The 27257-nt window shown below is 37.6% G+C and overlaps 1 protein-coding gene across 1 annotated transcript; it reads right to left on the bottom strand.

The window, feature by feature from the left end:
* Positions 1-562: 562 nt before the first annotated feature.
* LOC118445931 (uncharacterized) lies at positions 563-27133 on the bottom strand. The gene is made up of 2 exons (XM_035876041.2): positions 24286-27133; positions 563-4948 (listed from the first exon to the last, which is right to left on the bottom strand). The coding sequence occupies exons 1-2, from the start codon at positions 25112-25114 to the stop codon at positions 4644-4646; spliced, it is 1134 nt and encodes a 377-aa protein (XP_035731934.1). The 5' UTR covers positions 25115-27133; the 3' UTR covers positions 563-4643.
* Between the last annotated feature and the right edge of the window lie 124 nt (positions 27134-27257).

Below are 27257 nucleotides of genomic sequence, written 5' to 3' on the forward strand. Positions count from 1 at the left end.
TTATCTTTTCTCGTCACATTTTCAGTCTGTCCTGTCGTTCTTTCCCTTTCTCTCTCTCTCTCTCTCTCTCTCTCTCTCTCTCTCTCTCTCTCCCTCCCCTTCTTTCTCTTTCTTTCTTTCTATATGTATATATATATATATTTTGTTTCACCAATAGAATTCTACGTCAAAGGCAAAGAGCGTGGAACGTCTTTATCAACGATCATAACAATTATAGTTGAATGTGCGCGTCAATGTAATTAGCCGGATTTTTTTACGCAACGCGGATGATTCTCTTTGTTACACGTATGTACTTACAACACATATACATTCATAAATTTATCGGACCAATTCATAAAACGTTATTCTCGTTATCTTAACGGCGATAAAAGTCAAACAACAAGAGAGTCGTTTCAACAAAATCGTCTTCATTGTTATTGTCATTGTCTTTGTCGTCGTATATACATACATGTGTATACATATATATATATATACGTATATATATATATAAATACGTATATATATATATATATATATATATATATATGTATATGTATATACATACGTGGCCTGTGAACTCGCCGTGATTTATAACGAGCTGCCAATTTGCGTTGCTAAAAGTGCATTGTTCCGAGCACCCGCTGAAATTCGTCGTGGTCAAAACCGGCCGAATTCTCTCTCTCTCTCTCTCTCTCTCTCTCTCTTTTCTTCTCTTTCCTTATCCTCGTCCTTCTTCATCTTCTTTCGATCGAATTAGAATTAAGCCGAGAGACGACGGCCAGTTGTATTGCGTTGAAAAGGTTCGATGCAAAAGGGGGGTTGAATCGAATGAGATCAAAGTTTGTCTTCTCTTATTGTGTGGGCTTTTTTTTTTTGTTTCTCAGTACGTCATACCATTTATATATATAATAATTATAATTTAAATTATATATATATATATATTTTTATATATAATTATGTGGCCTTACGCGTACGGTGCTCTAGATTACGTAGATGTAATAAGTAGATAGTTTAGTTTAGACTATTACGTATATTACATGGAATGAAGTAACATTTGAGAGACGCTACGTGAACGTAATACTTGAGCTTAATTAAAGAAAAATTAACAGAAGAAAAGAAAAAATAAAATGAAAAGAAACGAAAAGAACATGGAGAACGAATCTTTCGCACCCGACGTGTAAATCACTGTATATTTCGATTTTTTTTATTCAATCCTTTCCTTCTATCTTTTTCTTTCTCTCGTCGATTTCAACTTTTTTCGAGAGATCAAAAAAGTAATCCTGTCATGTTCGTTCGAGTCGATATATATCGTATTTATGTATATATATATATGTATAAAAAGAAGAAGAAGAAAAAAAAAAGAAATAAAGAATCGAAACGATCATGGAATTTCACGTTTCGTACACTTGCTGCCCTCTCAGAAATAACGTTTTCTGCATTTTTTATAATGCATATCGCTTACAAGTCTATATCTTACGGCGTGTTTTTACGGCACGCAGCATGAACAACAAAAACATAATAACGAAACAAATAAAATACAATATTAACACTGGACCAGGTCATTAGCAACAGACTCACTCTCAATATAATAATAATAATAATAATAATAATAATAATAATAATGATAATAATGATGATGATGATGATGATAATATCAATCATGTCAATAATAATAATAATAATAATAATAATAATAATAATAATAATAATAATAATAATAATAATAATAATAATAAAATTAATAGTAATAATATTAATAATAATAATAATATAATAATAGTCGCTATTTTTATTTATTTGTTAAATATTTCTAAACGACAGCGAGGCGGCAATGAAAGAACATTTCTTTACGGTCGGACACGTGTCCAATTTCATTTTGTCTTTCAAATATTTTATTTTGTAACTTTTGCACTTTCATGTACATATATATTACGTACATATAGAATGTACGTGGTTATACGTGTACATAAATACGTCGAAAAGTGAATGCTCGTGCGTAAAGATAAACATACGTTTTACACGCATTTTCATTCGTTCGAGAAAAGACAAGGAATCGTTCGTGATTCGTTCGCTTTCATCCTCTTTTTCCACCACCACTCATTACAACGGGCCGATAAATTAACAAACAACGAAGTAATCTGCTCTTTCGTTAACGCCTAGCTGAGATAACGTCGTTCAATATCGCGTTGTTCAATTATATTCAATCATTATGTACAATTCATCGTTAATCTACTTATAAAGAAACCCCCTCTCGCCAGTCGCGTAATAAAGCGTCTCTTCCGGCCATACTTTTATTTTATCATACTTTTGCTCTCTTGTCACCATTTTGCTTTTTATTTAACTTTAAACACATCGATATATTTTAAGGATCCCTGTATTATTCCGAATTTGCTTAGCACGTCGCAATCATATACGACTTCTCGATCTAAAGCATAAAACGAATCTCAATCATTCTCTCTCGCTCTTTCGCTCGTTCGTTCTTTCTTTCTTTCTCTCTCTTTCTCTCTCTCTCTCTCTCTTTCTCTCACTCTCTCTCTTTCTTTCTTTCTCTCTTTCTCTCTTGTATCACAAGAAAATACACTCATACATATACGTATATAACACAAGCATAACGAGAACTTTGGAACGCTCGTCGTTACTTCATTTTTACAGACTCGAGCCGAACGGCTGAAGATTCTATTTTTTTAAACTGAAACGATCGATCGATCGATCGATTGATATTCTCGAAAATGCTTTCGACTCGATGTTCAAGATGACACGTTCTATGCGATCGATCTTTTTTCTTTTGTTCTTTCTTTCTTTTTTTATTTTATTTTATTTTATTTTCTTTTTTTTTCTTTTCTCCTTTTTTACATTCACTTCGTTCCATCGCTTTCAATCGAATCGACAAATTTGACGATTCGCGTGTGTAACATCGAAGAGAGGGGAAAAAGATTGGTTTATACATCTATTTAGCTGATATATTTAATATTACCGAAGAGATAAAACGTTTAATTTTGAACGATGGTTCGAAAGAAACAGCCAAGTTGTAAAGGGATTTTTATCTAACAATAAGTTGACAATTTTTTCTTTTTTTTTTGTTTTTTTTTTCTTGTTTTTTTCTTTTTTCGTTTTTTTCTTTTTTTTTTTTTTTTTTTTTTATAGGAACGAGTGTTTACACATTACGGTGCAAACTATTTACAAAGAGCTTGCAGCGCCTAAGCTGCCCACCGTTTCTTTATCATCGAGTCTTTCTGCCTTAATTATATATCCCAGATTAAAATTTACTTACGTATACTTTTCCATAAACGAGAAAGTATCGAGAGCAAGAGGAATAAAGATTTCACATTATAAAAATGAATATATTTTCATATACATATATACGTGGCAATAAAATCGTTCAAATGAAATTGCTAATTAGCATTATTTCGAAAATTAGAGAGCGGATTCGTAAACGTTTACGTTAAAATTGAATTCTCATTTAGAGGATCATTATTCGCCATGAATCAATAATACGACGATTCGATTCAATCGCAATAAAATCGAACGAATATTTTGACGAAAATTTTAGACGTCTAAATACATTTGCGAATCATTCGAAAGTTTTACGTTCGACCGGAGAATAATAATTGGCGAAGAAGGTTTCGAGTATTAATAGGCACCTTACATACTAGGAATAGTGACTTCAACGTGCAGATAGAAACTGTTTCCTCCAATCGCATCGAATTCATCGTCGAATAGAAATAGACATATTCTCTTCGATAGAAGATTTCGATAATAAGTAGCGAAACGGAGAAAAAGTAAGTAAGTACAGGACGATCCGAGAGAGAAAAAAAAAATTGTCTGATTATCATCCCCCTCCATCATTAATCTTTTACAAATACGATTCGTTCATTCACGGACCATGTGAAACAGTGTGCAGCCAGACAAGAGGACGACGATAGTTAAGTTTCGCCATTAAAATCGAGATTTCCTTTCTTATGTGTTTTAATCTTCTTCCATTATATTTGCTTGTTTTTTTTTTTCTTAATTCTTTTTTCCTTCTTTAGATCGTTAATGTCTACCCTTAAACTAGAGTTTCGATTATCTCACCCGCTGAGGTGGGCTCTCATAAAGGACGCATGATCATCCTATAATTTTCCTTGCGTCCATGTATGTAAATATATATATGTATGTATATATACGTATACATGTGTATACATATATGTATATATATATATATATATATATATATACGTGAGAGTCCCTCGGAGCGCGTCCAGTCTTAAATCGGGCGCACGGCACTACATTCGCAGAAAATTTTGGCTTCCCTTCAACTTCGAATAGTTGCTTTGTGACATAGTAATCGCTTTCGCGAACAGGCAAGCCAACGATTCTTCTCTCTTTCTCTCTCTCTCTCTCCCTCTCTCTCTCTATTTCGCTTTTTCTCTTTTTCTTTCTATTTCTCTTTCTCTTACGTTTTTCAATTTAACAAAGAAAATCGTAATATTTTGAAAGGAGATATTTTTGAAAAGAGAATGTTAATATTTCGAGGCAAGCCAATCGCGATCGCGGAATGTCCAGCTCGCGAATCCTACTGGAAGTGAAGCGTCCGATCGGAGAAAAGCCTTTTAGAAGTTCTGCTCGCCGTACATCCCGGGAAAGCGGACAGCGTGTGCTCCGAGCTCGGCGGGCGAGAACTCGTCCTATGTGGCCAAGTGAGCGAACTGGCCTGGGTGCGGCGCGAACTGGTAAGGGTGTCCATACGGCGACATGTGGTACGGCACGATGTTCATGCTCGCCATCTTGTGTTCTTTCTTCCACTTCATCCGCCGGTTTTGAAACCAGATCTTGATCTGACGTTCAGTCAGGCAAAGAGCATGGGCGATCTCAATGCGACGCCGCCTCGTCAGGTAGCGGTTGAAATGGAACTCCTTTTCCAGTTCTAAAGTTTGATACCTCGTATAAGATGTCCTTTGTCGTTTTGTTTCGCCATTTGCATTTACCGTACCTGTAATCATAACACATAGATACATTTTATTATATACGGACATACATGCACATGTGAAAAATACAACATGTATATTATACTTCTTATTGTTTCATCCTTTTTCTTTTTCATTTCTTTTTATATCTTCGAATAAATCATTTTAATCTTACGTAAACGGGATGTTACTCATTTATTAATCAATTTCTACGTAATAACTTGATCTGTCTGAGCGTAAATTGAACTACGTTTAATTCTTCCTTTTGAACGAGGATATAGTATAAAAAATTGTTTATAAGATGAATGCAATAGGATAAATGATAGGATATTTTTTAATTGCAAGTTATTCAATATGTTCATACCAAGTTATAACATTATCCTACATATGTATTAAATCTTCCAGAGTCTTTTAGAAATATCATCAAGAATATAGTAAAGTTCTTCTGATATTTGCTTGACAGAAAAAGGGGGAAAAAAGGTCGAAGCTTTTTACTTCGGGTGAGAGTAGGAAGGGGCGAACGAATAATAAAAAGAACGGAAGCGAAGGATGCGCGGACGGAAGCGTGACGAGCTCGTTAATTATTTCAACGAGTCGTGGTTAATGTCTTGGCCTGTGCCACTGGATTGCAAACTGGTCACTTGGCAGCTGTTTTACCTATTTGCTTAGCACGCCTCGGCCATAAATAATTTCGCAACGCTATTATTACGATAGCATACCACGCCTATTGCATTCAACCCATCTTACTCGTTGATGGAAAAATTTTATAAACGATCGTTAAAATCGAATACAACCTACCGGATGACGCATATAATAATTATTAACTTTTACTTTCCTCTTAGTAAAAGTAAATTCGATTTTTCTTTCGAGGAGAGACTTTTGAAACCCTTCTCATCGCGCATAAATAGCTACACTCTAATCCTTGTCTTCTTCGGGAGCGCACAAAAATAATCTAATCCGTGAGATCACTCGACTCTACATAAAGAAAGAGAGAAAGAGAAAGAAAGAAACGGATACGGAGACGACTGGCTACCAAAGATGATCATCTCTTAAATAGAAATATAATATTTTATAGAACGATGAAAGAATAGAAGAGTATCCGAAATATTCTCATCAATGAAAGGAAAGAGAGACAGAGAGAGAGAGAGAGAGAGAGAGAGAGAGAGAGAGAGAGAGAGAGAGAGAGAGACAGAAAGAGTAATCATTAAATTCCCAGTCACGAATTGAACGAGACAATGTAAAATTATTAATATATTAATGACAGGAAATGAGACATTTAACCTTTTCCTTAATTACGATAAAAATAGAATCTGAATAAAACTGAGTACATAGACAAGTAGACAAAGTATTTATGCATATCATGGAATCTATCGAATTATTTTACAAATTCATTAATAAACTCTAACTCGTAAAGAGATAACGGTATATCCGTCGAGTGTCAAATAAATTTATATGGTCGAGTACGATATCACACGAAATGATCGCGAATTCATGGATCGATACATGAATCGACAGCTGAACGATTCGGTCGAGCGGATATGCAGGTGTTTCGTTGATATCAAGGTAAGAGGTGTTCGCAAAAGACTCGTTCGCGTGGGCGCCTCGCATCGATGCGGATATTAAAGAGTCGCTTCATTTACAACAATAATGAATACGCTATTAATAGTGAGAGCGAGACTCGACGGAGAATTGGACGGGTTCTGTACTTGCATGCGTTTTCTGAGTGCGTGCGTGTGGCAAACGACCGCCCCACGACTCGTTCTAAGCGCCGGAACGACCTCCGAGTGAGAGTGAGAGAGACAAGAAATAGAAAGAGAGAGAGAGAGAAAGAGAGAGAGAGAGAGAGAGAGAAAGAGAGAGAAAGGGACAGAGAGGGAACAGCATTCATGGCGGTTAAGGGAGCTTTCATACGGTGATCAACGATTAGCCCGAAGCGTTGCTCGCTAACATCCCGCGCTTTTCACGATGAATGGCTAATAGACGAGAATACTCAAGACGATGAACGGACATTCGAGATCGAAACTAATATTTATTGGTTGCTAAGATTCAATGTGAACGTTTGAATAAAAATGCAATGTTCTTTTTTATTCTTTTATTCTTTTAAAGGAAACCCAATAGATATCAATGATCATTCGAACATTGAAAATATTTTAACGATTAAAGAAAAAGTAAATTTTTCTTTTCTAATGATCTATCGATAATCTATCAATAATTTACGATTTTTATTTAACAATTTTAATCTAATAATACAAAACAATGTTTATATATATATATATATATATGTATATGTATACATTTTTTTTTGTTTTATCGATAGAACCTATCTACATATAATTTCGCGAGATGGGAAAAGAGAAACTCAACATTGGAAGAGACGAAAAGAGAAGTGGGAATATAGAGAGGGAAGAAGACAGATAGAGACAGAGCTTTCACAGTGGCTGGTCAATGGGAGCCGAACGAGCTTAATGACCGGTTCCTCCGTCGAGCGTTATCGCTTTCCTCCCGATGTAGCACGTCGCTGGCTCGTACGGTCTGACTTTTTAATAAATAGCGTTCCCGCTTTCTGGGTTGTTCGTTTCAGTGTGCATATCGTTCGCCCGACACACCTACCCGTTTTGTAATAGACAAATGGAATTTCTCTTTCTCTCTCTTTTCTTCTAGTTACGAGAAGAGACGAGTCGTACGTGGCTAACAAAACTGGCACGCGTAACAACGCGTTGGAGGATTCAACATGGCCTCTCTCTCTCTCTCTTTCTTTCTCTCTCATGATCTAACTTTCATGTTATCTCTCTCTCTCTCTCTCTCTCTCTCTCTCTCTCGTTTGCCTTTAGATCCTGATGTATCCTCTACATCCTTTCCGGTGATTAATTGCCGTCTGTGTCTCGTCGACGTCGATGCACCGAGGATGCACTGAATAGCTTGGATGAAGGTTGCCGAGAGACACTGTAACTTCTCGATCAGGCATGTTGCAAGTAATGTACACCTTTTTATCTTCTCTTCCTCTGTCTTCCAACTGGGTATATCAAGTTTATTGAATAGGTCTTTAAATTGTAAGATTATTAGATACGTTTCATCTTATTACGTTATTTTTCAATTATTGTCAAAAACTTTCAATCAAATCATAATGATCCAACAGATTGATTATTGTACACACACACACACATACACACATATATATATATACATATATATATAAATTAAATGATATTTAACAAAATCTCGTCTGACAATGAGAAAAAGCTTAACTCTGTTTTATTACATGTGGTTCAATGCTGTTGTAATGTTTCGAGCAGAGAGAAACGAAATATTTCAAAATCGAAGAAAGTACACCCCTAATGAAGGCACGCGAGCTTAAGCTAGGTAACGGGGTGATTCGTGGAATATCCGGCTCTTCACGAAACTTTACAAGAAGGGTCGCCGGGAGGTTAGGCCAGTCGAGTTCTTAGTCGAACAGCCGGTCCGTCAGTCAGTTGGATCGTCGAGACACGACGGTGACACGTCGAGTACAAGGCTCTTCGGGTGCGAATACATGCGAGCTGCGCAAGGAGTTCTATTAAGAGCGAGCCACGAAAACGCTAGACGACAGGAGGTGACATCGAGACGGCTGACACGACATGGACCTGCGCTTAACACGTTTCTCTCTCTCTCTCTCTCTCTCTCACTCTTTCTCTCTTTCTCTTTCTCTCTCTCTCGTTCACCTTACCCTTCTTATGTCTCTTCTCTGTCCTCCTTCCTCAGCGTTGCGACAGATGCTGAACATTTTTACCCGGTCTGCCTTTAAAGCTTTTTAACGTCTCTACGATTTTTAATGGACCAATATAATTTCCAACGATCTCGAAAAATCGAATATCATCGAGTGTATTATCAATCTTTCTTTTTATAACTTTTTCGATGGAAACGAAAAATTTTTTGCTTTCTCTTTGAAGTCCAACAAAAGTACTTTGTTTTCGCTAAACATTTAATATTTAGAGTGTTTCTATATGTTTTTAAATTTATATTCCATTTGGATTCTATCTACATTAAATGATCGTCGAGATGAAAATTTTACCCGACTAGAAAGATGATTTATACTATTACCCTGGTTACAAAGGGAAAAAGAGGATCTCACGCTCGAAGACTATCGCGCTCTCGCATTCCGGGAGTGCACCACATTTCTGTGTACACGAGTCTGAGTTGTGTGTTCGTTAACCATCAGTATGTTAGTTTGAAGAGTGGTTTCTACGAAGGTAGATATATATATATATAGACTCCTTACCACCCCTAACCCTTGGCACATATCTGAGCTGTTATCTGATACGAGGCCTAGCATAGGCCCTATCGAACCTTTTCATCTACGCGATCAACCGAAGCATTCCAAAGGAAGAAACGTGCTTGTTCGAAATTTTGCGAGTTAATGACAGATCGAGTAGAAAAGTAAGCAACGTTCTTTCTCTTCGACTTATACCACGAAAACCATATTTCTATTTCATTTTTCTTTCTTCCTTTTTCTTCTTTTCCTTCTTTCCTTTTTTTCTTTATTTTTTTTCCCCTTTTTCCTCTTTTTTTTCTGTTTCTTTTTTTTTTTTTTTTTTTTTTTTTTTTAATCATTTCACGACGAATCCAACAAAGCGATCGCGTTAATAATTCCATCCTTTCCCGCAAAGATAGACGGCAGGAAATTTCGATTCGACTTAAAGGTAATAAATCAATCTCATTCGTTCTTAGTCGTATGAAAAAAAGAAAAAACGGAAAAAGAAAATAACAAGGAAGAAGGAAAAAGAGAGAGAGAGAGAGAGAGAGAGAGAGAGAAAGAGAGAAAGAGAGAAAGCGGTAGGGTCGATAAATCGGAAATAATTAATTATGCGAATTCAAACGTCGGTCGGAATATCGGCGGACAAAGTTCTGAACTGACACGGTTGGTCCTGGTATATCGAAATTCAACGTCGCGTCGCACGGATGTTGGATCGATAAGGGAGACCGAAAACGATCTTTCATTCCCTGCGATAATCGTCCTAAGAACCATTAGGTTTTACGAGGAGAGAGGATGATAAAAAGTCATTGACAGGACATATCGGTGTAAAGACGATGTAAATCGTAGACTTATCCGACATTCACAAGAGAGATAGAGATAGACTGGAAGAGAGAGAGCGAGAGGAGAGAGAAAAAGAGAGAGAGAGAGAGAGAGAGAGAGAGAGAGAGAGAAGATCTGACGTCATTGAGAAACATTCGAGGCTATGTCTTGCCGCTCTCGCTCTCGAGTCGCTCGAATCCGTGCTTCATTGACACTGCCGACAAAAGAAGTCGAGAGGTTCATAAATAACTCGGCCAGTTTACCAGGGCCATTATGCAATTATGATTGCATCTCCGTAGCCTAGGTGGTCCATTCCTTCGAGATCTCGCGTCCACCTCCGTCAGATAGCGCCTCAAAGAACTTGTCGTTACATCAGGCCCGAATATACAAGACCGAATATATGACCGATCTTGCTTTCGCATTCGGTGTCTTTATCCTAGATCCGATCCAATACGTTTATCAATGGAATTATGATAGACCGTGATAGCAATTCTCGTCATTACATCTCATCTCGAACAAACCGTTGCTCGACTGCTTCACATTCTTAAGATGTTTCATTCTTTTATTGGAAAGAATTTGCGCTCTGAATAACTTAGTACGTAGATAACTTTGATGTATAATGTAGTCTATTAGTCATTATACATTTCCTTTGCATAAAGAACAACCATACATATTATATGTATCATTGAATAGAGATATTTTTTAATTTTACACACACACAGACACATACCTACATATATACATATATATATATATGTATATATATATATATATGTATATATATATATGTATATATATATATATATATATATATATATGTATATATATATATATATATGTATATAACAAAGATAGATTATATTCGTAAGCGAACGTATTTTTATTTGTATTAAAAAAAATTATACTTTGTATAGGTATACATTTAACAAGTACAAGCAATAAGCCGTTTGTAATCGTCAAATTTTCGAAATGGATTCCCCGTGTAAATTCTAGACTATTTTTCATTGTATTTCGTGAAATGTAAAGAAAGAGAGAGAGAGAGAGAGAGAGAGAGAGAGAGAGAGAGAAAGAAAGTGAGGGAGGGAAAGAGAAAGAGAGAGAGAGAGAGAGAGAAAGAGAGATGTCGTACGCGATGATCTGGCTTAGAGCCAATATTCTAGACTGATATCGCCCACGGACTTTCGTTAAAACATTGAGCGAAGGAGTGTCCGCGAGAATCAGTCTATGAGCAATTTAAATTTACCTAGGCGTGTTTTGCGTCACTCGGCCACTGTCCGGCCACCGTGATTTGTGATCTTTCTGTGGTTTCGCAGCTGCCCCCAGCCGATCGTGGGCCAAAGATCGCAAGCGAAACCAACGACCTGTCGACATTCCACGACGAGGACGAAACGCCTTCTATTCCTCCCTCTCCTCCCTCTATTCCTCTTTCTACTCCTTCTCCTTCCTTGCTCGATCCACCTGTTGTCAAGACGTCCACGAAATCTTTTGGATCTGTCGTCTTCGAAATCGAAGGCAAGAATTCTATTTCTACGCGCTAAACACAACTAAACACTTACAATTAAATAAAGTCATTAACGATGTCTCGTATCTTCTATCATTTTCAACAATTTTACATTATTTTATATTATACTATATACATCCTAAATATCGCATATATAAGATTATTTATTTCTACCACGATGCTCATTCTATCTATATTCATTGTAGCCATGATAAAAGAGAAGATTCATTTTGTATATATATATATATATATATATATATATATATATATTATATACATATATTGTATATTATATAATATTTCAACGAAGGCTTTGCGAGATAGACTGAATTAGGTCATCGGAACGGTAGGGCTCGCTGCTAACACATTCAACTTGGTCAAACGAGTATGTTTGAACGTATATCTGTATATATATATATATGTGTGCATTGGACAGTTATAAATAGATTGAAAAACTATTGCTTTTCAATCTGAATGGCACGGCAAGCGGCGTTCTCTCGAAGGGTGTGTTTCGAAAGTGAGAAGCGTGGGAGGGGGCTGAGGGAAGGGGTGAGAACGTTTGCCGAGGGTGTATGAGAACGAAGCGTGGAAAGACGAAGGAAGACGAGGAGATGAAGGAGGAGAAAGAGGGTAAAGTGGGTTCGGAAGAGGGAAAGAGGAACGGATTCTCTCTCGGCGAAGCTTTTATACCGAAGTTTGGTGAGCACCCGCCGGTGGTCGCCTCGCGAATCATTTGTTATCTTCCACGAGAAAGCTCTCTGACGCAAATAGGTTTGTTTCTGGCCCCCTTTAAACGCTTCACAATAATCCACGCGTACCCAAATTCAATTAACGCCTCGTCTTCGCTCTTCTCTTTCTTTCTCTCTTTCTTTCTCTCTCTTTTTCTTTTTCTTGATGTCCGTTCACTTTGTACTCCTTGGCGTACGTGTACCACAGCATAGTGAGTCATCATTTTATTTTATCTCCTTTTTTTTTTCTTCTTCTTCTTACTTATTATAAAGACATACTTTACAGACAACTGGCAAAATCTATAGAGATCATCTGCTAAAAAAAATCTTCAACTTTTCTTACATGCCAATGGTGTAGTAGAAGGATGTTCTAATTACGTATTCCAAATTATCTCAAAAATAGATCATTCCTATTGTACATCGATAAATAAATAAATATCTCACAAATGATGCAAATAAATTGAAAGAATATCAAAGAAATGTATTATAGATGTTCTAGATACTAAATGTGTCGCGTGCGGCGACGGCAGCGATAGAAAATACGATCGATCGTTTCTCATCGGCGACATCGCAAAGAATGAGAACACGCCGAGACAATCATCGTTTATAAACAAAGTACAAGAACAGTTCATTATCACCAATATCATATCTTTGTTTTATAGAAGAGTCTTATTATTATTCTCGTTCTTGGCTCCGAAGTTGTTTCTCAAGCATTCTCTCTCTCTCTCTCTCTCTCTCTCTCTCTCTCTCTTTCTCTCTCTCTCTTTCTCTCTCTTTCGTATCGAATCCCAACGCACGTGTGTACACAGTTTTGTGTACGTAAGAAACTGTCGTGCTTGCCGAAGGGATTACTTTATACGAGAGGAAGAGGGAGATATAGGAAAAAAAAAATACAAAAAGAGAGCGAAGAAGAGAAAAATAGAGAGAGAGAAAGAGAGATAGAGAGAGAGAGAGAGATGAAAGAGTATATTCTATATAGAAAGAGGAAAGACATCTCGCGTGGAAGGAATGGGCCCTTACTCACGAGAAGAATCGAGGAAGAATGGGAGATAGAGGCTACGCGTCTCCATCCATCAGACGGCGGTCCGTCCGATCGGTCGACACACGCGCGACTCCCAACCTCCGAATGCATTATCTTTTCCTCGACGTTACTCTCTCGACGTTACCGCGAGTTCCACCGTTCGACGAGACTTCGATCTTTTGCGTAACCTCCACCTCCTCCTCGCTGTTATTCTCTTCGACGAACGTCGATCCATCGAGTTGTTCGCGAAGCTCGCGAAAACTGCGGGGTTTCGATGTGGGTGATCGAGATCCCCGGATCGTTTCGATCGGATAAAACTTCGTGGATATATCGATGAACGGAAACGATCAATTTTTTTTTCTTTTCTTTTTTTTTTTTTTTCTTTTTTTCAATCAATCCCGAAAGAAATTAAATTGTATTTTTTATTGGGACAGAAATGAACTTAAGAAATTCTTACAATTCATTTGTCATATATTTCGAAATTTCGAATTATTTTTTTTTTTTTTACTTTTCCTCTTTTTTCTTTTTCTTTTTTTTTTCTTTTTTTCTTCGATTTCTTTTTCTCTCCGTATTCTCGATATCGATCGAAAAAATGTTTCGTCTTTTCGTTCGAAAGGAATTGATTTTTTTTTTCTTTTTTTTCTTTTTTTGCTTCTTTGTTTGTTCTTTCTCTCTCTCTCTCTCTCTCTCTCTCTCTCTCTCTCTCTTCGTTAAACGATATTTACTTAATTCGCGATAACAATGATATATCCAAGAGATGGAACATTTACGATCAGATTATAATTACGTTATGTAATAATTTTCAGTTGTTGTCGACGATAGATACTTAAGCGTGGCTTTCTCTCTTGAGGCTGACAACTAATGTGCCAGCACCCACGAAACGTATGAACGAAAATTATATACGCTCTAACATTCCTCGGAGTTTGCCCTCGATAGGAATAAATCGATTTACGCTTGGCTCGCAACACACATATACAAATACAATGCGCACACGTAAAACTGTGCACACGATCGTTTTTGTTCGACCTTAGGCAGAGAGTCTCGCATCAAGCGCGTCGCGAAGCGCTCTACGCGCACTCTACTCTCGACGAGAAAAAGAGAAAGAGGGAGAATGAAAGAGAGAGAAAAAGATAGAGAGAGAAAGAGAAAGAGAAAGAGAGAGAGAGAGAGAGAGAACATGTAGAGAGTCGCAGCTGACTGTATTGTTCCCACTGAAGGTAAGTCATTAATTTTCCCACAGCAAGAATGCTTCCCGTGACGCGCGCCTCTACGTCTCTCTGCGCGTGTGCGCTCGTACGAACGCGTCGAACGTGCTTACCTTCTTCTTTCTCGATTAATACCACAAATTTTCCTTTATTCTTCTTTTCCTACTTTTCCTCGACACACCCTGCAATTCTGTCACGTCTTTCAACTTATCATGAAGCTCTTAATAAATGAAACGAAATTAAATATATATATATATATATATATATATATATATATATATACACAAAAAAAAAAGGAACAAACAACAACAGAAAAGAAAAAAAAATCAATTCTAACGGATGCAAATATTTCAATTAAGTACTATCTTAAATGCTACTAAATCATTTATAAAAGATAACATTTAACGAAAAGAAAATCTTACATCATGATATAGAAATATTTTAAATAACAATCGCTTGTATTTGAATAATGTGATCGTATAAATCTTTTCGAATAAGAATAAATCATATCTTAATTTTTCTACGTAGTTCAAATCGTTGAAACTTAAAAAAAAAAAAAGAAAAGCGAAAGATATTTGACTTTTGGGTGATTCATCCTATAGATAAAGACACTTAATAAATACGTCAATTAATATAAAACATAACGAATCTCACCAGTAAAAATGTTCTTCTTAAGGATCAATCGTGATCGCGTAACATCCGACGTAGCATCTGTTCCATATTTGACGGTATGTTCGCGAAACGTGGGAGCATAAATCTCATCGGAAACGGGCGTCTCTTTCCGGACACCAGGCGAACTTGGTGTCCCAATCTCTCTCTTTCTCTCTCTCTCTCTCTTTCTAGCAGCGTGTCCTATGAATCATGCAGTACCTATGTTTTAGCTTGGGTTGTTCCTCTTAGGAGGCTGTCCGATTTGATCGTCCATGGCGTTCGTCCTGGTTACTCTGACTCGCCGCCGGTGGCGAGCCTCTCAGAAGAAGCTGCGATGGTACGTAAGCCTCGCACCAGCATTTATTTATGGTTCGGGGTCGCTAGGGTGTAAACGGGATCGTCGGAACACCGTCGGAACACGCTTCTTTCGTAAAAGAACGGATACTACCTACGGAATGAAGTCTTTCCTCGTAATAGTACCAACTTTCGTTACCCTCTTTTCCTTTGAGAATGAGGATATTTAGGGAATAAATTGAGTATGGTTGTTAAAACGAATTCCTTTGTTAAATCTTAAAAATTCATTATCCTTACGATTAAATATCGATGTAATAATATTTAACAATTTCGTTTGATATATTTTCAAACGAGAAAATTATCTTTCCTTTTATACGCGTTAATATATATGATCAAGATTTAGAGTCGATCACACGCCGATCCGAAATAAGAATCTTCCATTAACGTAGATCGATTATTAATAGAACTCATCGAGATCACGATCGTGATAGTAATGATTGATTTTATTAATTGATCGATCGAATCGATCATTTCGAATGATTATTTCTCTTCGTTAGAGAAACTAGAAAACAATCTCTGTTTTATGTGTTCTCCTTATTAAAATCGATCTCAACAAAGTTTTCATTATAGTATCATAGAGTTTCTTGGATCTTATAATTGTTACTACGTCGTTCTATCAAATGGATTGCGTTTAAAGTTGATAAGAAAAAGAAAAGAGATCAATTGGAACCAATCGGGAAGACGTTTTTAAAGTTGTCACGCGAGCTTCGTACTTTTGAGATAGCGTGATAGTTTCGATGATAGCCTACCGAAAATCGAGGAAACGTTAAACGAAGTGCATTTCAAACGATTTCCTCAAAAAAAAAAAAAAAAAAGAAATCATGAATGTAAAGTAACTGTTCAAACTTATAAACACATACGAAAGCAACGATTGACAGCCTTGATAATGAATAATGTAAAATATTTTGAAAAATTATACCATTAAGTTGATCTATATCGAAGAAAATTAACATTTCTATATCCCACGTATAGAAAATCGGTAGACGGTATATCGTACATATATATATATATATATATATATATATATATATATATATATATATGGGCATTGTTGTTAGAAGTATTCATCAACTTGTAAATATCGTGGTCATAAATATGTTAAGTTTGAGACAATGCTGACGTATAACATCACGATGATCTTATCACCGATTTTCCTTCTATTATGAGTGACTTTAATAATCGGCCTATTTGTTTTTTTTTTTTTTCTTTTGTCCTTAGTATAAGACAAAGTAATCCGGACAATTTATTCGATGTATGGATGTATTCTACGTTTAATCCGTTAAATGAAAATAATGGAGACTGCCTTCGAGGACACGTTCTGAGTAAAATTCAAATCTTCATCTTCTATCATGTTTAACATCCAATTTTGTGTATACCCGTGGAGACGATAAGAAAAGCTGATATCCGATCTTGAGAATGAGAACGATAAACAGTTGGAGCCCTGGCACGCGCTACTCTGAATAACGTTATAATAAATTTCTTTTAAAGCGATAATAGTAAACTCTTTTACTTATCAATAAAATTATCAAATTAAAGAAAATCTTTTCTCGTAATCTACATTATCTCTAGATAATTATCTTTAGGTAATTTATTTTATATGTTTAAATGGTTAGAAAAGGATCGATAGATCTGATAGATAGCATATCTAACAGTTAACTTTACTTATTATTAAATGCTACTTTATTTTTACATGCGTTATGATAAAATACAAAATAACACAAGTTCCATTGGCTTGAACTAGCACGAGAAAGAGTTCTCTAATCTCAGAGGGCGAACGATCCTACACGCGACTTATTTATCTTCGAAAATCGAGATGTCCCGACGACGATGATTCTCGCACGATTCTTGAATTACACAGGCTGGAAATAATCGTCCGTCGTGGAACACGAGCGGCGCTATTAATAAACGTCGATGGATCTTCGGGAGAAGTATCAAACGGCTCGACTGGTACTTGGCATTGCGGCGTGCTCGATGCTAATGCTCCGTCTTGCCGCGTAGTTGAAATATCATCTTATCTTATCGTCCACGGCCATTCTCCTCCATCGCCAAGAGCCTATCCTTTCATATTAATTCTATTACACTTCCTTTTATTATTATTCCAACCAACGAAGATAACGCGATACTCATGTATAAAGAAAATTTCTTCTTTTACGAATCACGATATTTTCTTTCCATTATGTTTTATCTCTCTCTCTCTCTCTCTCTCTCTCTCTCTCTCTCTCTCTCTCTTCTTTTTATAACAATAAAATTATATAAGTTATTAATTGTAAAACATTAAATCGTCTTACACGTTAGAGGATCGTACAATTTTTCAGATTGATTTACACGGTTCGTGCTTTAGAAAAGCGTCACGCCACGAACGAGAACGCAATGCCTTTTGAGAAAAAGGAATATGGGATATAGGTGGTTCTATACGTTGGTTTGGTTCAAGGACACGATCCTCGATAATCATTGTACTCCTTGTTGTGTTACGTCGCATGAAAACCACAGAAAGAGAGGAAGATAGAGACCTCTATTTCTATCTATCTATCTATTTATCCATCTATCTCTCTCTCTCTCTCTCTCTCTCTCTCACTCTCACTCTCTCTCTCTCTCTCTCTCTCTATCTTTTTCACCATGAGAGGAAGGAAGAATCAACGATACAGAATGGTTACCTCCCCCCGATTCGCAGGCAGCTCGTAAATTTTCGGCCGAAGGAAATCTTCGTTGGAGAGGGTTCGTCTGGCAAAAGGGCGACTGCAGGAGCATAAGGATCAAGGATCCCTGTGGCGCCCGGGCCACGCAGCAACAGGCGGCCCACTTCGCTCCCGGCACACATCCATTACCCCATCGGCTTATCCGGTTTACACCATGACCGCCCCCTCCAGTGATCTTACTCGCGTACGCGCTCGCGAACAAGCTCTATGAAAATTTATATCCTAATAAACGATTTGTACGCTCCTTCAATTTGATTCCTCGTTAGTCCTTATGATTACATTACCATATAGCTAGCGTACTATCCCAGCAGTATTTTTTCATAGATTCTTAAAAGTAATGTAATTTTAAAATGGTAGACGTAAGATTCTTAAAATTAAAAGCTGTCCTTTTTTTTCACGTGCAACGTGCGACTGTTCACTTTGAAGGCGGAATTAAAGCTAAAACGTTCTGTAAAAACGTATATTGTCGAACGGATCGTTAAATTTTTAATTGAATTATCTTTTATTTTTCAAAGAATAAAAATATTCTTTTTCGTAATATTATTCTATAAGAAGGATTGTTTCATTCGTTTCCTCCTATAATTATCAATTGTACGATAGTATTCTGAAAAAAGTACGAACTATAGATAAAGACAAATTTATCAGTAATCGAATGAATATCTTAAAAGAAAAATACTATTATTAAATAAATATATACTTACTTAAATATAAAATATTATACTTAATTTACTATTAATACTGTTTACTTTATTATTGTGTATGAAAATTAAGTCAATAAATTAACTCTTAATGTAAGTCTTCGAACTTTGAAGATATCGTTGAATTTATGAAAGACAAACAATTAATTATTTTCGTCAGATGATCGTAGAAGAAAAAAAGGATTTATATGAACTATGGTATTTTGTTATATATATATATATATATATATATATATATATATATATATATAAAATATTTTATATTCGTAATACGAGGAGAATAAAAGTGTTAAGAAAATTGACAAAGATAAATTGGGAGCCGATCTGCATGTACCCCTTGGAGCATAGTAAGCGTTATGATAATCATCGCGGTACCTAATTATCGTGAAGCGAATAATCGTGTAATTATTTTCTTCTTCGGTGGATGATCGGTTAACGCAACGATAAGCGGAAAGAGAGAGAAACGGAGAAAAAGAGAAAAAGAGAGAAAGAGAAAGAGAAAGAGAGAGAGAGAGAGAGAGAGAGAAGGGAGTAAAAGGGAGTAAAGGGAGGTAGCGAGCCCGTTTCATGAGGGGCTGCCAATAGTGGATTGGTAAGCGGAAGGTGGCTTTGCTCGTGGAAGGCATAATTATAGGTCGATCATTTTGCCATAAATATAAGCCATGCAAAGGACTCCGACCTTAAACCGATTTTAGTTTCGACCAACCGCAATGTGCGAGCTTCTTCTTCTTCTTCTTTTTCTTCTTCTTCTTTGTCAAATATGAAAATAATTATTGAAATATTCTTTTAATATTTTGTTTTCTTTTTTTTTTTTCATTTCCCTCGTCAATTGTCACTTTTAAAAATCATCACATTGTTCTAATTAAATCATCAGAAATAAAATGTCATAATTTCTTGCAGGAAATACATGAAATTAATTGTCAATTCTATGCGATACTCGTTTCGATTTGTTTTAATTCTCTTAAAAAAAAAAAAAAAAAAAAAAAAAAAAGGAAAAAAAATAAAAGAAAAAAGAAAAAGAAAATAACGTAATAAAATGAATTGATAGAAAAGTTCGATGACGTAAAAACACGCACGTCTCAATTTACTTCACAATTCCAAGATACACCACTCCTTACCCTAGATTCACTCGTTCAAGGGTCGAAGCGATAAACGGAAGGTAGACTTTGCCATGAATGGCATAATTGCGGGTCGATCGTTTCGCCATAAATAAGGCCGCTCGATGGCCCTCGAGGAAAGGCCAAGTTCCTTTAGATCTCAGATCGGAGCCAAGGGTAGCCGCTAACGCGATTCCCAAGATACAAATTCGTCTGGCATTTGCTACTTCGACAATTCTTAATCGAATAGAAATTGTCTTTTCTGAGAGAAAAGATTCAAATAATATCGTACATCTATTATAAACATTAGATAAGGAATATCTATAAATGATTATCCAGGTATTAACAAATTGTAATAGTTTATTGATGATACTAATTAATGTGTTGAGTTTTATTAAATTTTTTTTCTTTACGATTAGAAAAACTTTTTATATGTTTGTATACATCGATGTATAAATTTGTGTTTCATTACAATTAACTAACAAGCAAAGAATTATAATATTTTATAATAAGGATAATCGTTTACATCCTGTATAATTTCAAACGGAATATATTTCATTTAATTTCCTTTGCAATGCCTTTTGATAATATCGAGAATTGTTTGTCCATTTTTAAAATACTGATGAGATAGTCACGTTCATGATCACGTTTAACGAGTTCAAGTACGTTAATATGTAGAGAATTTTCTCATTTGTGGTTGCATCGCCAGCAGGCATTCTTGGTTCGTTTATTTATTCAAATCCGACGCTTAAACGTTTACACATCAGCACCGATCTTCAAAGCGTCGCGACGGCTGGACGAACTTGTAAACGGAACATCTACGTGTTGTTGAACACTATCCTTAACGGCGAACCTTGACGAATCAATTATTTCCCCTCGATGCTTACCCGGATTGTTTATTTTTGTTCGTCCCACTTCGTATATTCTCTGACGTCGCTTTTGTTCAAGTCCTTCGTTCTCTATTGCTTAACGCCATTGCTATTTGAGGATCGTAAATTTGAAAATATATCAGAAAGATAACCATCGGATTTTATTTTCATTAAATCCCATTTTATTCGTCGAGCCTTTTAAATTTCAAATATATTAAAATATATTTTCAAGAATTTTCGTATGATCAAAATGACAAATTTTTAACACTTATATCATCGTAATATATCTACAAAGCCGAACCCTTTTCGATCGTACAAAGGATAAAGAATAAACGTTTAAACGCTAAGCTATGCAAAGAGATGGTTTAAGCTATTAAAACGACCTTGAGTTTCATTTCATTGTCAGCAAAATGAACGAAACGAACGAAAAGGGTGACGTTTAGCCTTGGTCCGGCGGACAGTCAAAAAGGAGATACCGGAGAATAAGAGCGGAAAGAACGGGATGCGTTTAGAAAGAGATATTCGCAGACAGGTCTAAAGATCGTCGAGGCATAACGTAATTGCTTTAAATGCGTAGTCGCGCTTTGAAACGTCGACGGTTTTACGCAATTCTTTAGAAACTCTTTAAAATATTTACTCAGAGACTTTACTATTTATAAGACTTTATATTTTGAAGAAGGAAAAGAGAAAAAGAAAAAATAGAAAAGAAAGAAAAAAGAAAGAAGAAGAAAAAAAAAGAAAACGAGAAAAAAGAAAAACAAAAAGGAGAAAAAACGAAGAAAAAGTAAAAAATCTAATTACTTCTAAAATGATACTGATAGGTATATATCTTTTTCAATCATAGAATACATAAAATTACATTTATTTCGCACTATATGTTATTATCGAATGAATTGAATTATCAAGTACGTAATTACTGTTATTTAGATAACTTCAAAGTTAACGCCAAACTATTTAATTCCAGTAATTACAAATTGAATTTATATAACGAATGAAAGAACGAAAGCTATCGAGCGTTCTATACCTGTACTAGATCATTACTTATAAGTAATCATTCTCTTTTATTATTTCTTGTCTCCTCTGATAGTAATATAACGGTTAAACGATAAAACATCAAAACGGTTGATCTATTCAACCATTAAATCGTCTTCCAAAAGGGAATTCTCATGAAATCATTAATTCGATCAGATCGATATCTAGACTAGAAATTTTTTAACTTCTCACGATTCCCAAGTACATTGAACATTATGGAAGTTCGATCGATCCTTTAAAAACTTTCTTATATATTAAGGTAATAATAAATTTTAGAAAAATAAGGAACGTCGAGTGAAAGGAAAGAAGGAAAAGAAAACTATGTATGTATATATATAAGTATATATATATATATATATATATATGTACGAGTATGTGTGTTGCTGTCGAGCGAGGCCAGAGAGCTCGCGAGAGATCAGAAACCTTTGCTTTTCGTGGCCCGTTTGGGGGCCGAATCGAAGAGAGGCCGTGGTTTTCGTCGAAGCTAAGCCTTGTCTTGAGATGAGGAGAGAGAGCGAGCGAGAGAGAGAGAGAGAGAGAGATAGAAAAAGAACGAAAGAGTACGAGAGAGAGAGAGAGAAAGAGAGAGAGAGAGAGAGAGAGAGAGAGAGAGAGAGAGAGAGAAGAAGAAGGGAAGGGCCCCCCCGCGCCTTACAATGCAGTCTGATTTATGGCCCGGGCGCACATACATAGAGTTACACACGATATCATAATACCATTAATTCTTCGTCAAATTCCCCGCTGACTGAATCATACTGGCCGCGCAGTAAATCACGCGGGCGACTAATGTGAGCGCGACCAGCGCGCTGTCTTATCTTCTTTGAACCGCGGGGGCAGGTGGATCCCGTCTTGGCCCCGTTGAATTACTCTTACCCCTTCGACCCCCTTCTTATTCTTTCTTCTCTCTCTTTTTCTCTTCTCTCTCTCTCTCTCTCTCTCTCTCTCTCTCTTTCTCTCTCTCTCTCCCTTTCCCTCTTTCTCTCTCTCTCTCTCTCTCTCTCTCTCTTTCTCTCTCTCTCCTTCTTATCTTTTTTTTTTCTTTCTTTCTTTTTCATACATACGAAACGACAACAATTCTTTATCCCAGTCTTCATCCCGTTAACTTCCCTCGATTCACATTGATTTACGCAATACTCTAAATTCCCTACACAATGTTTTACTACAACACATGACAATTTTAATACCATTCTATATTACTTCATCGTATTTGTTCAAGACTATTTTCGATTGAGTAATGTTTTACAAATGATATTGATTATTTTGAACGATTATCAATTTGTTTATTCTATTAATATAAATGAACTTTAAAAATTTATTTAATTTTATTGAGGTAAGATTAAATTGGACTTTAAGTATCTATCTTTCATTAAATATATCGATGGAGTCAGTCTCGTTTTTTTTTTTTTTATTCTCGAATAAATTTAATATCACTTAGATATGATATCATTGAGAGGAAAGATACCTTCGGTATCGTTATTTTAACGTTTTGAACAAGATTTAGCAGATTTTCACCACGGCGATTAGATTGCCAACTAAATACCAATGGATCCATCGTTCATGCAAATGATGTTGAGAATTCCGTAGGAAGGATTTTTATATATAAATATATATATATATATATATATGTGTGTGTGTGTGTGTGTGTGTGTTGCAGCACATTATCGCTAACTGTCATATTACTAGCAACATCGCAAATCATTCTCTTGCCTGTGCCTTTTCGTCTATATTTTTCTTATTTTTTTCATATTTTTCTTTTTTCTGTCTTTTACGCGTATAAATACTATTACCTTTCTCGAAGGTTAAAGATTTATTGGCCTAAGGAATATATTCCACGATGCTTTCGGAAATGGTTTTCTACGACACGAAATCGATATCGATTTTACAACTCGCAAGAGAAGCGCAATTTCCTTGTTTTCTATTTTTTGTTCATTTCTTTCTCTTTTTTCATTATTTTTCTTTTTTTCTTTTCTCTCTCTCTCTCTCTCTCTCTTTCTCTCTTTTCTTACATACGTGACATAAAAGTTTTTATCGATTAAAATGATTATATTTGATCTTTGTGATTAAATGACATTCAACATTAAGTTCATTAAGTTGTATTGAATATGAGTAATAATATTATTTACACATAAAAACAATTCTTACGTAAAGATCTTCAATATCGATTAATACCTCGACATTTCTCTGATAGATCCAGCTGCCTTCTCATCGAGGATAGCATCGTTTACCTTTACGCGATACAGGTTTTGCTACTACCAGATCCAGTCCCAATAAAAGCAGATACTATAAGCGTATCGCGTAATTGCTGATCTGTTGCTACCAGTTAAGATACCATAATCGCGCTTAAGATCGATGGATCGGGCAAGGATCCATTATTTACGATAGATCAGATCGTGCTGCTTTTGACGCCTCGTTCACGATGGCAAAAGGAATAAAATAAAATAAGAAAAGTAAATAAACTTACTCTGTCCAATGTGAACCCTTTTCATCCAAGGATAAATCTGCGGTGGATTGCTACCGGAAGGGTTCACCTTATTCGACGAATTATTTCCTGTGCTGGATGTGCTCGAAGTGGAGGATGCTGGCGAGGAAGCTGAGGATGCCGTCGTGAGCGTAGAATTTCCATCGGCAACGTTTCTCGGCGTTCCACTCGGAGGTGAAGCCGTGGATCCCGCCGCGACGGAGGACCTCGAAGAGGTTCCAGGTGGCGATGTCAAACCGGACGCAGATTTGCTCGTGCCGGGTGCTACCAAGGGTGTGGGACTATTTCTCGAGGTAGAGGTCGAGAGGTCCTGAGGCGAGGCTACTCCGGTGGAGGAAGTCGAGTCGGCGTACTTGCAGCTCGATGTTGAGGGCGCGGAAGGCGCATTAGCGGCTTGAAGTAAAGGTGTCGTTGGATCCTGGTGAAGCTGTGCCTGTTGTTGTGCTTGGGGATGATGTTGTTGAGGATGATGCTGAGATGGTTGCTGATGCATTCCATGTTGCGCCGAGGTGGCCGTTGCATTCAGCCTCGGTTGAGGTTGAAGTTGCGTATAGTCTATCATGCCGGTTGGTGCTGTGTGTTGCATTCCGGATGCAGGAGTTGCATACGGATGTTGCGGATAATGTTGCTGAGGCGAGTAACATGGTGCCGGATAACTCGTTGCCGCTGCATTCGGATTATAGTAATCTGCACCAGCTGGCGATGCCGCCTGCATCGGTTCTCCGGGTGAATTCGGTGTAGGCCTTTGCTGCTGAGGCTGTTGGCCCGCGTAACATGACGCGAGCGAGTTGACGAACTGATACGAACTCATCGTTCGCGGTTCTCCTCGTCCCTCTTCGACGTCACTGAACCGATCTCTTCGCACGTCCCGATATGAACGACATTCACGATTCGCACAAACCTTAAGATTGTTTACCTTCCGTTTGTTATTTTCCTTTCAATAATAAGATCGTTAGATAAGAATGATCTTCATCTTTCACCTTTCTCTCACGTAAACACAGTTTATAAGCGACAAAACGCGACGACAAAGAAGCCTCTGTTTACAAGGGTCACGTGGGCTTACCCCAATAAAACTGTCTTCTTCTTCTTTACGACTTCTCTCTTTCCCTCTCTCTCTTTCCCTTTCTCTCTCTCTCTCTCTCTCTCTTCTCTTTCTCTCTCTCTTTCTTTCTGTATATATATATATATCTTTTTCTTCCTCTTCGGAACCTGTCTACCTAGAGAGAACTCGGGGTTCCAGCCGGTGGTAGCACGTGACAGCGAACTCGTTCGTTCGCTCCATCGGAAAGGACTGTTCTTCCTTGTCGCGTTCACCAGAGAGAGAACTCCCGTTCGCGTCGCACTACGAGAGCTCTTACACGTTATCCTATATCTCCCTATCCGAAGAGAGGAATGTTTCTGTCAAATGATTATCCTCGATGACGATTAAAAAGAAATTGTTACACGTAATATGATAAAAGAAAAATAGAGAAAAAGGGAAGAGGATAGAAAAAGAGAAAAGGAGAAAGAGAAAGAGAAAGAGAAGATTTTAAGGATCGCGGAGATGGTCCGTTGCATGCGCGGAGGGTGGTTGGTATCGTACTGAAGGCCTCGCCGCGATTCAGAGGCCGGTGTGTGCGGTAGCTTGTCACGTGCCCGCGCTCTCTGCGTGTCAGAGGAGAGCGCTTCGACCAATCCGCGCCGTTCGTCAAACCTTGATTGGTCTCTCCTGCCGGCGACGAAGGATTCTTCAAGCCCGTTCTCTCCTCTCTTCACCGTCGTCCTCGTAGTAGTATTAGTAGTAGTAGTAGTAGTGTAGTAGTTGTCGTGGTCGTCGTCGTTGTCGTCGTCGTCGTCGTCGTCGTCGTCGTCGTCGTCCGTCGGCTCGAAGCCGCCGCAGCCGACGCCGCTGCTGCTGCCGCTGATGTTGCTGCTGGTGGTGCTGCTGGCGCTGCGCCGCTCGTGTGCCCGTCTCGCAGGCCAACGTCGTCGACGTCGACGTGACGAGAGCCGAGAGGGGTGCGTGAACGTACGAGAGAGTGAAAGAGTAACAGAGAAAGAGAGATAGAGAAAGAGAGAAAGAGAGAGAGAGCCGAGAAAAGAGGGAGGAGAAAGAAGGAGAGCTTTCGTCGAGGAGAGGGGATGGCCGTCGCTACGAGGGGGGCTAATGGAGAGATATTCGGGAGCCCTCGAGCAAGGACCCTGGTGGGGGCAGCCCTCTCTCTCTCTCTTCTCTGGCAGTTCCTCTCTTTCCTAGCGCGACGTCACCGACAAGTAGTCTTCCGCCTGCTCGGCAAAGGGGGTAACGCGTGCGCGCGCGCCCCCTACCGCGATTACCCCGAAAAAAGGGGGTGGTTCGTTCGTTCAAAGAAAGAGAGAGAAAGAATCGGTGTCTTCCTTTTGGTATCCTCTTAGGTTCTTCCCGAAGTGTCCTTCTTCTTGGTAGAGGCTCGAAATCCTTACGGCACTTTGGGAGAAGACAAGTTCACGCAACAGCAGCTACTTCGTATCTCTACATCGTCCAACGAGGACGATGCCGAGGATGAGGATGAGGAAGAGGAAGAAGAAGAAGAAGAAGAGGAAGAAGAAGAAGAAGAGGAAGAAGAAGAAGAAGAAGAAGAGGAAGAGGAAGAAGAAGAAGAAGAAGAAGAAGGGCCGCACATAAGTCAGCCCCGGCGACCGTGCCTGACAGTTTTATGAGAGTTTGATAGTCTCCACCGTCGTTCCTCTCCTTTTCTCTTTCTCTCTCTCTCTTTCTCTTTTCTCTACTGTTCGCGCGTACGAGAGAGAGAGAGAGAGAGAGAGGGTAGAGAGAAAGAGAAAGATAGATAGATAGAAAGAGACAGAGAGAGAGAGAGAGAGAGAGACAGAGAGAAAGAAAAAGAGAAAAAGAGAGAAGGAGTGCACCGTTGAGAGTAGGAGCAAGGGAGACACGCGCACTACGCACTCTTTATTGTCCCATAAATTCAAACCTG

Source organism: Vespa mandarinia, chromosome 4 (genome assembly GCF_050613455.1).
Source record: "Vespa mandarinia isolate Hongniang chromosome 4, ASM5061345v1, whole genome shotgun sequence".
NCBI lineage: Eukaryota > Metazoa > Arthropoda > Insecta > Hymenoptera > Vespidae > Vespa > Vespa mandarinia.

Bases quoted from the DNA above. Each gene is read 5' to 3' on its own strand.
- LOC118445931 (XM_035876041.2), bottom strand. From the start codon at position 25,114: ATGAGTTCGTATCAGTTCGTCAACTCGCTCGCGTCATGTTACGCGGGC. The intron at 4,949-24,285 runs GTAAGTTTATTT...TTATGATTACAG, and splicing joins AAGGGTTCACATTGGACAGA to GTACGGTAAATGCAAATGGC.